The sequence below is a fragment of the Saccopteryx bilineata genome, chromosome 1 (assembly GCF_036850765.1).
Source record: "Saccopteryx bilineata isolate mSacBil1 chromosome 1, mSacBil1_pri_phased_curated, whole genome shotgun sequence".
Classification (NCBI taxonomy): domain Eukaryota; kingdom Metazoa; phylum Chordata; class Mammalia; order Chiroptera; family Emballonuridae; genus Saccopteryx; species Saccopteryx bilineata.
Genome location: NC_089490.1, coordinates 103,596,574 through 103,610,979, shown reverse-complemented (window position 1 = coordinate 103,610,979; position 14,406 = coordinate 103,596,574). Strand labels below are relative to the sequence as shown.

Sequence of the window (14,406 nt, the reverse complement as noted above, 5' to 3'; positions counted from 1 at the left end):
TCCATTGAGAGAGAGGAAGAGAGAGAGAGAAAAACATCAACTCGTGGGATGCACGTATTGACTGTTTCTCATACATGCCCTGAATGGGGTTCAAACCAGCAACCTTGGTGCTCCAGGATGACACTCTATCCACTCTGCCACCAGCCAGGGCTACATGGCATCCATTTTGATTGAACTCTGAAGACAAAAGAGAAAGTTAGAAAGAAAAAAAGATGCTCTAAAAATAGTTTTACAAAAATATATTTAAAGAAAAACTTAAAAAATTGTTTTAGAATAAGTTAGAAATTTAAAGTGTTGCATCAATGCCAAGTTTAGAGGGTCCTCTTAATTTAAGTCAGCATCTCCTCTCCCTGCCCGCCAGCCAGTGGTGGGATTCAAATAATTTAACAACCGGTTCTCTGCCCTAATGATCATTTTAAGTATAAAAAAACTATATACCAAAAGGTAGTTTATTACTTCATGCATTTAATACTTAAATAAGAACAATAAAAGAAGTACAGAAAACTAGATTACAAGAATTTTAAAATATTAATAAAAAAGTATTAAATAATACCTGATAAAAAACAATAAACCTGTTATTTAAAATATTTCCATAGTGTTTCTTGATTGGCATCCTTACTTGCAATGTTTTTCACCTCTGGGCGGAATGAACAATACTATAGGTGCTTAGAATATGCTGTTGTGCAGATGAACATTAAAAAAGAGTAAGGAATGTAAATTTGTGATTTCCTCACTGAGTGGCTGCCCAGGCGCCCACCTTAGAGAGAACCCTGACAGTAAGTGCCATTTTAACAGCTGGTTCGCTGAACTCAACAGAAAAATTAGGTATTGGTTCTGCCGAACCAGTGCGAACTGGCTGAATCCCACCACTGCCCCAGTCCCATATTTTGCAATGCTTAACACGTCTCAGATTTTCAAAATTAAAGAAGTAAAAAGCATAGCAGATTCTCTGGCCCTTTTATGATCATACTTCTCTTTCTAATAGTGTCAAAGACTCTTACTTCATTGATTTGTTTTTCAGTTCCTTGTTTGGGCACCAGGTGCCACGCTGCATGGAGCGAGGAGAGAGGCGAGGGAAACCCTGGCCAAACAGTCTTGGCTCACCTCCCAGGAACAGCACGGTCTTTTTTTTTTTTTTTTTTTTTTTACAGAGACAGAGAGTGAATCAGAGAGAGGGATAGACAGGGACAGACAGACAGGAATGGAGAGAGATGAGAAGCATCAATCATTAGTTTTTCATTGTGCGTTGCAACACCTTAGTTGTCCATTGATTGCTTTCTCATATGTGCCTTGACTGCGGGCCTTCAGCAGACCGAGTAACCCCTTGCTCCAGCCAGCGACCCTGGGCTCAAGCTGGTGAGCTTTGCTCAAACCAGATGAGCCCACGCTCAAGCTGGTGACCTCAGGGTCTCGAACCTGGGTCTTCCACATCCCAATCTGACGCTCTATCCACTGCACTACCGCCTGGTCAGGCGGAACAGCACAGTCTTGTCAAAGGAAGCCCAGGACTGTGGCACGTGAGAGAAAAGAACAGGGCACAGTGGTAAGGCAGAGAAGACAGTATTAATTCAGAGTAGAATGGGGTTTGGGGTGTCAGGGAGGCCTTCACTGAGTTGAACTTAAGTTGTGAAGTCTGAGGAGCCCTAAAGCTGTCCTACCGAAATATAATGCCAGCCATGTGTGTAACATTACATTCTCTGCTGTAGCAGCCATGTGCTAAGCAGTTAGACAGGCAGGAGCAGGGGAGGAACAATAGGGCAGGTATGGACAGTCACCAGAGTGGAAAGCCCCAGACGCTTAGCAAGGGGAAAAACTGGGAAAACAAGGGCCTCGACCCGGGGGTGAACTTTCTTCCCAGCATATCTGCCTTTCTCTCTTCAAAGCCCCAAGGGCCCTTCCTTTGCCTCTGTACCGTCTTTCCTGAGACCATGCGCCCCAGCTGGCTCGCTTCTTTCATGGCTCACTTCTTCTGCCTCTATGACTTTCTAAACAAATGTTACTTATATTTGAGTCTTGGCTCTGAATTCTTTTCTAGCCAGACCTCAGCTACCCAGGTTGCTGAACTGAGGTCCGAATGCTAGTAACATTCCGGCACTGTTTCACCCCAACAGCCGCATTTTAAGAAAACTGAAAAAAACAAAACAAAACAAAACAAAAAAACCCAACTAAATTTAATTTTAAAAATATAGCTTCTTTCACACAATAGATCAAAAATACTATCATTTTGACATGTAATAATAAAAAGAATTATTAACCCTTTGAATAGTGAAGTTTTTTCATGCTCACTGACCCCCGGGAGTGAGATTTTTTCAAAAAATGAAATTAGTTTCAGTTACAGTTTTGTTAACTTAAAATCATGTTTGTTTGATAATCAATTTATGGAAAAAAGAAGAACATACATGTTCCCTTTTTTAACATTGCCTTACACATTTTTAAAATAAATCGATTGTACTCTGGATGGTCAGAAGGCACGAGGACGTACATGAACGTTCGTACTACCCAAAGGGTTAATGAGATTTTACTTTTTTTTTTAAGTGTTTGAAATTCAGTGTGTGTTTTATACTACAGCAGGTCTCAAAAGCAGGCTAGCCACATTTCAAGTGCACATTAACCACAAGCGGTCTGTGGCTACCACATTGGCCAGAAAGACAAGGTGGAGGGAGGTACTCAGCCAGGAGAAGGGCGAGGCACAAAAGCAGAGGACAGGAAACAGCTAAGTCTGGGGGAGAAACTGTAAAAATTAGATTCAAAAATAGGCACTCTCTCTCTCTCTCTCTCTAAAAAAAAAATAATAATAGTAAAATAAAAAATAAAAATAGTCTGAGCTTGTGTGCCAAGCAAAGGAGTCTAGATTTTGTGCTGTTAGTTATTTTGTGAAGACAGCACTTTAGAAGTTGGTGAAAGACAGGTCGTTTACCAGGAAGGGCTTGGAAGCCAGTAGTTAAATGAAGCTGTTTCACAGAAATATTACAGTAGAAAGAAATAAAGGCATTTTTAAAGATGTTTTGAAATAAGTAAATACAAACCCACGCTAATGTTTCAGGTACAGACTTTCCTACGGATGAATTTGTTCAAGTTAACGTGAGACAGGGACATACCCTGATGCTGTGTGGGGCTTCGACCTCTTCGCAGAGCTCATAAGAACCCTCTATGAATGGGAACTCATAGTTTGTGAACCTCTGAGACCTGAAAAGTTGGTTGTGCTAAAATTCTGATGTCAGTGTTTAGAGAGCTCTCTCCAGAGTAAACAAGGACAGTCTTCCCACGCCAAGGAACCTTGCATTTGACACTACAAACGCATCTGCTCTGCATTCTACAACTAAAACAAGCTCAAGGTCAGAAGGAAATATATTTGAAGAGAAAGTAAGACTGTCGTCAACAATCCATAAACAGGAAAAGAAAACTGAGAAGAACTCTCTTAGGAATCAAGGTATATAGCATATTTTGTTGTTAAATTTCTCAATACTAGGATTTGTTTCCTCTATGCTTAAAATTTTTGTAATTCAAAATTTCCTCCCCTACAATGAAAACACAACCAAACCCAAAACACTATGCAGACTTCACGTTTTGTGTAGCTTCTATCTTAAAAGAGCGACACGAGGCTTAATAACCAGAAGCACAGATTTTGCTGTCGCTCCAGCCTGCCCGCCTCGTACTGCAGAACAACCCAGACTAACAAAACAGCTGTTAACAGGACAGTTCCCATTTCCCTATAATGTGACAGTAATCACCATTTTTAATGACTCTGCAGCTTTCTCTGATGTGAGTGCAGATGGTATTTCGAAAGATGGGGAATTTTCCACCCCTTGAAGACCATAGCTTTTTAAGGCATCTGTTAAAGACCAAGAGAGAGAGAACCTTCATTTCCTCTAAATCAGAACATACAGACCTCATAAAGTCATACTTTCTTTTCACATTGTTGAACCAGAAAAAAAAAATATTTTTTTAAAGGAAATCAGGAATAAAAAGAAAAGGCTACATGTATTTTAATTGACTTAGAAATAAATAATATAAAGCTTTTAAAAAATCTTTTAATATGGATTAGTAAATCACACCATCTAGTCATCTATGAACAGGGTGAGTGGAGAGTCTGGCCTCTTGGGGACTTCACAGGGCTGTTACTTTAAGTACAATATCAATATTTGGTGTCTTTAGCCAAGCACTCCAAAGGAAAATAAATATTTTCATATGGCTGGTGAAACCGACCGTGCTGGAAGGAAAGTAAACAGAGACTGCAGTTTTCCGACATTTTTCCATTCGCCTTCTTTTTTTTTCCAAAAGCATTTTTAAAATTAATTTAAATTTATTATGTTAACATGGTTCAAGTGTTCCACTGAATATAATGCCCTCAACCCCCGACCCCCGTGTCCCCATTTACACCTCTTTTGCCCCTTGCCCCTCAACTCCCTCCCCATTCCCTCTGGGATTTGCTGTCCTGTTATCTGTATCTCTGTGTTCTGTATATATAATTTCACTAATCCCTTCGCCTTCTCTGATTCCATCCCCTCATCCCCCTTCCCTCTGACAGCTGTCCCTCTGCTCCCTGTGACCCCACCTCTGCCTCTATTCTGTTCCCCAAAAATACTTTTGATCTAACCAGACCACATTGAGACATTTTCTTAATGATTTACACTTTTCTTCAACAGTTCTTCCAAAGCATATGGAAACTTGGCTGTTAACCTTTGCTTTTTTTCATGTTTGTTTGTTTGTTTTGCTGGGGAGGGGTTAGAGGTCGAGGTCAAAGGCACTGAAAAATGTAAAAAGGATACTGGGGACGACAGCTGCGCAGGAAACGGCCGAGATGGCCATCCGCACGTGGCACGTGGAGAGGCTGTTCCACTGGGGACACGATTTGTAAGAGATGATGGATTGCAGAAGCGTGTATACCACACCGCAGACGAAAGCCAGGAGGGCGCCGCCGTCATGGACCACTGGGACAGCTAGCTCCTAGAGAGAAAGTCACACAGGTGCGTTACCCCACATGAGCCCTGTCCACACCACGATCTGAGCACTCACAACTCAGGGCTTTTCAAAGCCATCCGTTGTCACAGGTGTACCCACCCTTCCCTTTGGAAAACGCAGCTGCTTGCTCAAGACTGCCAAGAGACAAGCCTCCCCCCACAATGAAGTGAACGTTCCACAGCAAGCTTGGGCAAGGACAGAGTGGCATCTGCCTCGGTGGCGGCGGGGTGGGGGTACGGTGAGCTTTGGAGTCTAGCTGACCTGGGTTAAAAAAAAAACACTTGACTCCACCACTGGGCTCTGTGACCTTAGATTAAAACCTCAATTTTTTTTTTATAAATAAATTTTTATTTTAATGGGGTGACATCAATAAATCAGGGTACATATATTCAAAGAAAACATGTCCAGGTTATCTTGTCATTCAATTCTGTTGCATACCCATCACCCAAAGTCAGATTGTCCTCCGTCACCTTCTATCTAGTTTTCTTTGTGCCCCTTCCCCACCCCCTCCCTAAAACCTCAATTTCTGACCCGGGAAATGGGTGTAATAATTTCTGCCTTGCAGGTTCGCGGTGAAGGTTATTTGATAAATTGCACAAGAAGGTACATGAAGGTACCAAGGGTGGCTCGGGGCTTTTAGGCTCCCTGCTCCTCAGTCATCTCTTTTAGTCCCTCCCAAGTCACCCCATAGGATCACGCAAGTCTAAGTAAAAGCAGTGCTCTTGCGAAGCAGAGACAACTTCAAATCAAGTCCGCGGCCCCCAGCCACTTCAACAGGAAGGCGGCCTCTACAGCTGGTCTGGACAGACACCTGGTGCTAAACCCAAATGTACTCAAAATTGAACCCATCAGGGAGCTCACTTTAGGCTCCTTTCAAATGTCCAATGGGCACCTACCTTCCAGTACAACAATGACGTTTAGATAGAATGACTGAGTCTCCACTTGAACTTGAAAATTTTAGTTTTGCAAAGGGGTAAGTTAAAGTATTGACCAAGAGAGCCTGGTTTGGGCCCCAGCTCACTGCCGACACCTGTTTCCCAGCCTTTTCTTTGACCACCCAGGTTTCCACAGACCCACTGTGTCCTCTATCTAGACTGCTCACAAAAAATGTTAAATCTTTATTCCCTATGTCACTTCCAGTTTGGCACAGCCTAATCTGAATCAATTTTTGCTCAAATGAACTCCTTTTTAAAATATAATATCTATTCTCCAAATGTGAAAGGAAGCGTGAACATTCTAAAACAGGACATATCAATTATTCATTTATTATGTATCGATTCTATATAGTTAGGGTATCCAGCATGGGCATACAAATTTAGGGGAGTTATATATGAAAAACAAAATACATTCTATGCTTTTTAAAAAGTACATAAAATGTATATATACTTTAAGTACTTAAAGAATTAAGAAAAATAACCATTGAACTATATACTTGAACATTAAGACTGTTAATTTGATGTTATAAGTATTTTACCATGATTAATAATAATAATAATAGGCCCTGGCCAGTTGGCTCAGTGGTAGAGCATTGGCCTGGCGTGCAGAAGTCCCAGGTTCGATTCCTGGCCAGGGCACACAGGAGAAGCGCCCATCTGCTTCTCCACCCCTCCCCCTCTCCTTCCTCTCTGTCTCTCTCTTCCCCTCCCGCAGCGAGGCTCCATTGGAGCAAAGATGGGCCAGGTGCTGAGGATGGCTCCTTGGCCTCTGCCCCAGGCGCTAGAGTGGCTCTGGTCGCAACAGAGCGATGCCCCGGAGGGGCAGAGCATCGCCCCCTGGTGGGCAGAGCATCGCCCCCTGGTGGGCGTGCCAGGTGGATCCCGGTTGGGCGCATGCGGGAGTCTGTCTGACTGTCTCTCCCCATTTCCAGCTTCAGAAAAATACAAAATAATAATAATCATCATCATCATCATCATCATCCAAAGGAAATTAAATCACTGTCTCAGAAAGATAGCTGTACCCTCATGTTCACTGCAGCATTTTTTCCTCTTCTTTTCCAAGTGAGAGGAGGGGAGATAGAGAGACAGACTCCCACATGCACCTCAACAGGGGTCTAACCAACAACCCTCGTCTAGGGCTGATGCTCTGCCTATCTGGGGCCATGCTTGCAAATGAGTCATTTTAGCACCTGAGGTGGAGGATCCATGGAGCCATCCTCAGTACCTGGGGCCAATGTGCTCAAAACAATCAAACCATAGCTGCGGGAGGGGAAGAGAGAGAGAGAGAGAGAGAAGGGGGACTGAGGAGGGGTGGAGAAGCAGATGGTTGCTTCTCCTGTGTGCCCTGACTGAGAATCCAACCGGGACATCCACACACCAGGCCTACACTCTACCACTGAGCCAACTGGCCAGGGCCCATTGCAGCATTATTTATCATAGCCAACACATGAAGACAACCTCAGTGTCCATTATATAGATATACACACTCACACATCCATACCCCATAATAGAATATTATTCAGCCATAAAAAAAAATCTTGCCATTTGTGACAGTGTAGATGGATCTGCGGGTATTATGCTCAATAAGTCAGAGGAAGACAAGTACTGTATGATCTCACTTATATGTAAAATCTTTAAAAAAACAAAATAAATAAACTGAACTCATACAGAAAACAGATCAGCTGTCACCAGAGGTGGGGAGTAGAGGCGGGGAGTGGGTAAAGGTGGTCAAAATGTCAAAACTTCCTGTTAAAAGGTAAAAATATTTCAGTTATGTGTAATTTACAGCATGGCAATTATATTGAACAAAAGTGTATTTTCAAAAGTCCCTAAGAGTACTGTATTTTTCGTTCTATAAGACGCACTTTTTTCCCCCAAAAGTGGAAGGGGAAATGCCCATGCGTCTTATGGAGCGAATGTTCATTTTTATTTATTTTTTTAAGCTGCTGTGGGTTCCTGGACTAAAAGAGTATTTGAACATTAAAGTCTCTTCTCATTTGTTAATAACGGTGCTGATGGTTGTTAATACTGCTATTGAGTTTACATTGTTGAAATATTATTGTGGTATATTTTATTAAATATTTTAACACCTCATTTGATTCGGAATATTATTTTTCTTATTTTCCTCCTTAAAACCCTAGGTGTGAAAAAAAAGAAACCCTAGGTGTGTCTTATGGTCAGGTGCATCTTATGGAGCGAAAAATACGGTAAATCTTAAAAGCGCTCATCACAAGAAAAAGAACTGTAACTATGGGAGGTGAGGGATGTCAACTAAACTTACTGTGTTGATCATTTCACAACATATACATATATCAAATCACTTTTTATACACCTGGGACTAATACAATGTCATCTCAATAAAATTGGGGGGCGGAGATGACAACATTAAACCAAAAAAAAAAGTTAAAAAAAAGAAACAATTAAGAAAAAAATTCTTTTCACCCTTGAATCTTAGGCACATTTGGTCAAGAGAAGATAAACAAAAAGCAAGGCGTCTATTGCTGAGTCATTTTCAGGAATAATCTTCTGAGAATCCTGGTTCTTTCCACCCTCCATTTATTTTTTTCATGCTAAGTCAACATTCTGAATTTACATACTTTCTTTTCCTCCCACCAGCACTGTCAGGGAATTTCCTTCCTCAAACTTGCCCAAGTCAAAAGGCAGTTCCATTTTTAATTTCTTGAGGAATCTCCATACTGTTTTCCACAGTGGCTGCACCAGTCTGCATTCCCACCAGCAGTGCAGGAGGGTTCCCTTTTCTCTACATTCTCGCCAGCACCTATCGTGTGTTGTTTTGTTAATGAGCTCCATTCTGACTGATGTGAGGTGATATCTCATTGTGGTTTTAATTTGCATTTCTCTAATGATTAGTGATGTTGAGCATTTTTTCATATGCCTCTTGGCCATCTGTATGTCCTCTTTGGAGACATCCCACTTTTAGGGATATATCCCAAGAACTCCACATCACTGATTCAAAAGAGAAATGCACCTGACCAGGCGGTGGCGCAGTGGCTAGAGCGTCAGACTGGGATGCGGAAGACCCAGGTTTGGGACCCCGAGGTCGCCAGCTTGAGCTCAGGCTCATCTGGTTGGAGCAAAAGCTCACTGGCTTGAGCCCAAGGTCGCCGGCTCAAGCAAGGGGTTACTCGGTCTGCTGAAGGCCCGCGGTCAAGGCACATATGAGAAAACAATCAATGAACAGCTAAGGTGTTGCTACATGCAACAAAAAACTAATGATTAATGCTTCTCATCTCTTCGTTCCTGTCTGTCTGTTGCTGTCTATCCCTCTCTCTGACTCTCTGTCTCTGTAAAAAAAAAAAAAATGCACCCCCATGTTTATGGCAGCATTGTTTACAATAGCCAAGATCCGGAAACAGCCCAAGTGTCCGTCAGTGGACAAGTGGATTAAAAAGCTGAAAAAGAAGGAAATCTTACCTTTCGCAACAACATGAATGGACCTGGAAACTATTACGTTAAGTGAAATAAGCCAGGTAGAGAAAGAAAAATATCATATGCCCTCACTCATTTGAGGAATCCAATAGCAATATGAACTGAGGAACGGAATAGAGACAGAGGCAGGATCAAAGGAACCAGAGGAAAGCAGACAGAGGGAAAGGGGATGATAGGATGGGATAATCCTGGAGGGAAGGGGGAAGGGCATTGTGGGGAGGGGAGCAAGGGGAATGTTGAGCAGAACACAGAGGAGGGGAGGTATTCGGGGGGACACTAGAATCTCTGTAAACACAATAAATTAAAATCAATAATAATAATAAAAACTTGCCCAAGTCAACATATCCTTTAGGATCTTAATCTGCAAACTGCATAGGCCCCCAGGTTAATCCTGGCAGTATCAATCAAAAGGCCCTCGACTGAGAGGGAGTTGTATTTAAGATGCACCTTTATCACAATAGAGTGCATGCTCTCTCAGCAAACATGCCTTTTGAAAGGAAGTGATTCGCCTGACCAGGCAGTGGCACAGTGGATAGAGCATCGGACTGGGATGCGGAAGACCCAGGTTTCAGACCCCGAGGTCACCAGCTTGAGTGAGGACTCATCTGGCTTGAGCAAAGCTCACCAACTTGGACCCAAAGTCTCTGGCTAGAGCAAGGTGTTACTCGGTCTGCTGAATGCCCGCGGTCAAGGCACATATGAGAAAGCAATCAATGAACTAAGGTGTCACAATAAAAACTAATGATTGATGCTTCTCATCTCTCTCCGTTCCTGTCTGTCCCTGTCTATCCCTCTCTCTGACTCTCTCTGTCTCTGTAAAAAAAAACAACACTTTCTTGTTACTTGAAAAGAGAATAAAAAGAGAGAAAACTAAAACACTGAGAGGGTTAAACCTTAGGAAAGTGGACTTCTCAAAAGAGGAAACTTCTCAAGGAAAAAAACAGCCTAGATAGAAACTAGAGAGGACATACCAAAAAGTAGCCATCCCACCCACCAGCTCAGGAAAGGGAGCTTTCTGTGAGCTTCCAATAAAGACAATTTACTTCTTCCTCAGGAAAAACCGCCGGAGTCAGTGCTCGCTCTTGCCCTCACATTTGTAATTCTTTCCAAGGTAACAGCTCAAGTTGGTTTTCTCATGGCATGCTGAAATGAATTACAGGATATCAAACAAGGAAACTGTCAAGATATATTTATGGGAACAATGACAAGGCAAACACTTTGCTCTCAGGAAAGTTACTGATTTTATTTCTGGGTTTTGTGAAAATGTAATCCCATCATGGAAGCCTTTAAGTCAGGGGTCCCCAAACTATGGCCCACGGGCCGCATGCGGCTCCCTGAGGCCATTTATCCGGCCCCCACCGCACTTCCGGAAGGGGCACCTCTTTCATTGGTGGTCAGTGAGAAGAGCATAGTCCCCATTGAAATACTGGTCAGTTTGTTGATTTAAATTTACTTGTTCTTTATTTTAAATATTGTATTTGTTCCCGTTTTGGTTTTTTACTTTAAAATAAGATATGTGCAGTGTGCATAGGGATTTGTTCATAGTTTTTTTTATAGTCCGGCCCTCCAATGGTCTGAGTGACAGTGAACTGGCCCCCTGTGTAAAAAGTTTGGGGACCCCTGCTTTAAGTGAACCAAGAGTTCATTATCTGACCATCTAAGTTTTCTTCTGAAAGTCTGCCCTTTGCGGCTTAAAAATTGAGAGGTGTACCATGATGTTGAGTGATTAGGAGAATAAAGTGATTAGCATATCAGACAGTATGCACCATCCCCTACTGAAAAATTCATATCCACACTCACCACTGCCCCTTCTATCCATTGTGCTTTCTGATGCTAGAACTCTGTGAGTTGTCACATGCTTTTTTCTCCCAAAGATTTCCTCATTGTAGCATTGAGGTTAACTCATTCCCACAGGTTCCGACAGACTGCTTCGATGCAAGGGCCACTTCTGCCTTTACTGCTCATATAACCTTGGGTCGGTATTAACCTCTCTAGGCTCCCACCTCACTGAGAATGAGGAAAATTACCACCTGTCTTCTAAGGTTGTTGTTAGAATTACATGTGTTAAAGCACTGAATTTTTTCATGGGTATGTCACATAGAAAATGTTCAACACATGCTATAAAAAACAAAATGAACACAGTCATAAAATATAAGGAAATGTCACAGAATCTCTATCATGTGGCAAATGTCACATGCAACCATGCATGCAGCATGGTTTGCCTGCTTTCGCCATATAGGGCAGAGGTCGGGAAACTTTTTGGCTGAGAGAGCCATGAATGCCACATATTTTAAAATGTAATTCTGTGAGAGCCATACAATGACCTGTGTACCTTACGCATTATCCAATAAAAATTTGGTGTTGTGCCGGAGGACAGCTGTGATTGGCTCCAGCCACCTGCAACCATGAACATGAGCAGTAGGAAATGAATGGATACATGAGAATGTTTTATATTTTTAATGTTATTATTATTTTTTATCAAAGATTTGTCTGCAAGCCACATCTGGCCTGACCAGGCGGTGGCGCAGTGGGTAGAGCATCGGACTGGGATGCGGAAGACCCAGGTTCGAGACCCCGAGTTCTCCAGCTTGAGCGCGGGCTCATCTGGTTTGAGCAAAGCTCACCAGCTTGGACCCAAGGTTGCTGGCTCGAGCAAGGGGTTACTCGGTCTGCTGAAGGCCCTCAGGGGTCAAGGCACATATGAGAAAGCAATCAATGAACAACTAAGGTGTCGCAACGAAAAAACTAATAATTGATGCTTCTCATCTCTCCGTTCCTATCTGTCTGTCCCTATCTATCCCTCTCTCTGACTCTGTCTCTGTAAAATAAATAAATAAATAAATAAATAAATAAATAAATAAATAATAAGAGCTGCATCTGGCTCATGAGTCATAGGTTCCTGACCCCTGTTATAGGGCAATAAGGGCAAGAAAGTGAGCTCTTTCTTTCCCCACTCTTCTATCTGTCTATCTATCTATCTATCTATCTATCTATCTATCTCTATCTTTCTTTGCACCTTAGAGGCCTGGTCTGTCCCCTGATAATCAGCAACCCCTGAGGCAGCAAAAGGCACTAGCCCAGACCTGACTGTGGATTGTGTATCTATCATCTATCTATCATCTATCTATCAATCATCTATCTATCTATCAATCATCTATCTATCATCTATCTATTATCTATCTATCTATCTAGCTATCTATCTAGCTATCTCTATCTTTCTCTGCACCTTAGAGGCCTGGCCTGTCCCCTGATAATCAGCAACCCCTGAGGCAGCAAAAGGCACTAGCCCAGACCTGATTGTGGTCACAATGTCTAGACTTCTGGCAGGTTAAAGATAACATCTTGACCTAAGTTATGTTTCAGCTTCTGAACCCTAATGTAGAATGACCCCCTGGTTACTTTGCCATGAAATCAGAGGGACACCTGAACCTACTTCAGAACTGCCCTCAAGACCTAAAGAAATGAACAAGCGTCGGCGAGGATGTGGAGAAAAGGGCATCTTCGAGCACTCTTTCCACAGTGGTGTAGCCTCTGTAGAAAGCAGTATAGAGTTATCTCAAAAAATAAAAAACGGGCCTGACCAGGCGGTGGCGCAGTGGATAGAGTGTCGGACTGGGATGCGGAAGGCCCAGGTTTGAGACCCCGAGGTCACCAGCTTGAGCGCGGGCTCATCTGGTTTGAGCAAAAGCCCACCAGCTTGAAACCAAAGTCACTGGCTCCAGCAAAGGGTTACTCGGTCTGCTGAAGGCCCGCGGTCAAGGCACATGAGAAAGCAATCAATGAACAACTAAGGTGTTGCAACGCGCAATGAAAAACTAATGATTGATGCTTCTCATCTCTCTCCGTTCCTGTCTATTCCTCTCTCTGACTCACTCTCTGTCTCTGTAAAAAAATAAAATAAAAAATAAAATAAAAAACGGAACTGCCTTATGACCAGTGATTCCACTTCTGGGAATATATCCAAACAAACCTGAAATATTAATTCAAAAGAATATAAGCATCCCTATGTTCATTGCAGCATTGTTTACAATAGCCAGGATTTAGAAGCAGCCCAAGTGCCCATCAATAGATGAGTTGATAAAAAAGCTGCGTCAGATTTACTCAGTGTAATACTGCTCAGCCATAAAAAAGAAGGAAATCTTATCCTTTGCGACATATGAATGGACCTGGAGATTATTATGCTATGTAAAATAAGCTAGTCAGAGAAAGACAAGTACCATATGATCTCACTTGTATGTAGAATCTAATGAACAAAATAAACAAACAAAACAGAAATAGACTCATAGGTACAGAAGACAGACTGACAGCTGTCAGAGGGAAGGGACGGGTGTTGAGGGGCTGGATGGAAAGGATGAAGGGATTAAGCCAAGAAAAAAACCTCACAGACACAGACAACAGTGTGGTGATTACCAGAGAAGGGGGGAGAAGGAGGTAAAGGGGGGATAGATGGTGATGGAAGGAGACTTGACTTGGGGTGTGAACACACAGTACATTATACAGAAGATGTATTATAGAATGATACACTTGAAACCTGTATAATTTTATTAACCAATGTCACCAAATTCAATAAAAAATTTTTTTACAAAGACCTGAAGAAATAATTCATTACCTTTACCTCACCTCCAACCAATCAGCTCCCAGCATGATCTGAACCCCTAACCCACGGCATCTTGTGATTTTGCCCTGTATAATCTGTAACCCACATGTCATGAGGGAGTCGGTTTGGTTAGAGCACAAGCTCTGTCTCCATATTGGCTAATTCAACATTGAACTATTTATTTCTTCCTAGAAAAGGGGTGAGGGTGGCCCTGGCCGGTTGGCTCAGTGGTAGAGCATCGGCCTGGCATGCAGAGGTCCCGGATTCGATTCCCGGCCAGGGCACACAGGAGAAGCGCCCATCTGCTTCTCCACCCCTCCCCCTCTCCTTCCTCTCTGTCTCTCTCTTCCCCTCCCACAGACGAGGCTCCATTGGAGCAAAGATGGCCCGGGCGCTGGGGATGGCTCCTTGGCCTCTGCCCCAGGTGCTAGAATGGCTCTGGTCGCAACAGAGCGACCCCCC

The 14,406-nt window shown here is 42.7% G+C and overlaps 1 protein-coding gene across 1 annotated transcript in view; it reads right to left on the bottom strand.

Moving 5' to 3' along the window:
* DRAM1 (DNA damage regulated autophagy modulator 1) overlaps positions 1-14,406 on the bottom strand; it is a 62,149-nt gene that overhangs the window by 11,978 nt on the left and 35,765 nt on the right. Inside the window, exon 4 of the mRNA XM_066262952.1 lies at positions 4,770-4,947. Within this exon, the coding sequence (XP_066119049.1) occupies positions 4,770-4,947 (178 nt within the window). The remainder of the gene's footprint in view (positions 1-4,769; positions 4,948-14,406) is intronic.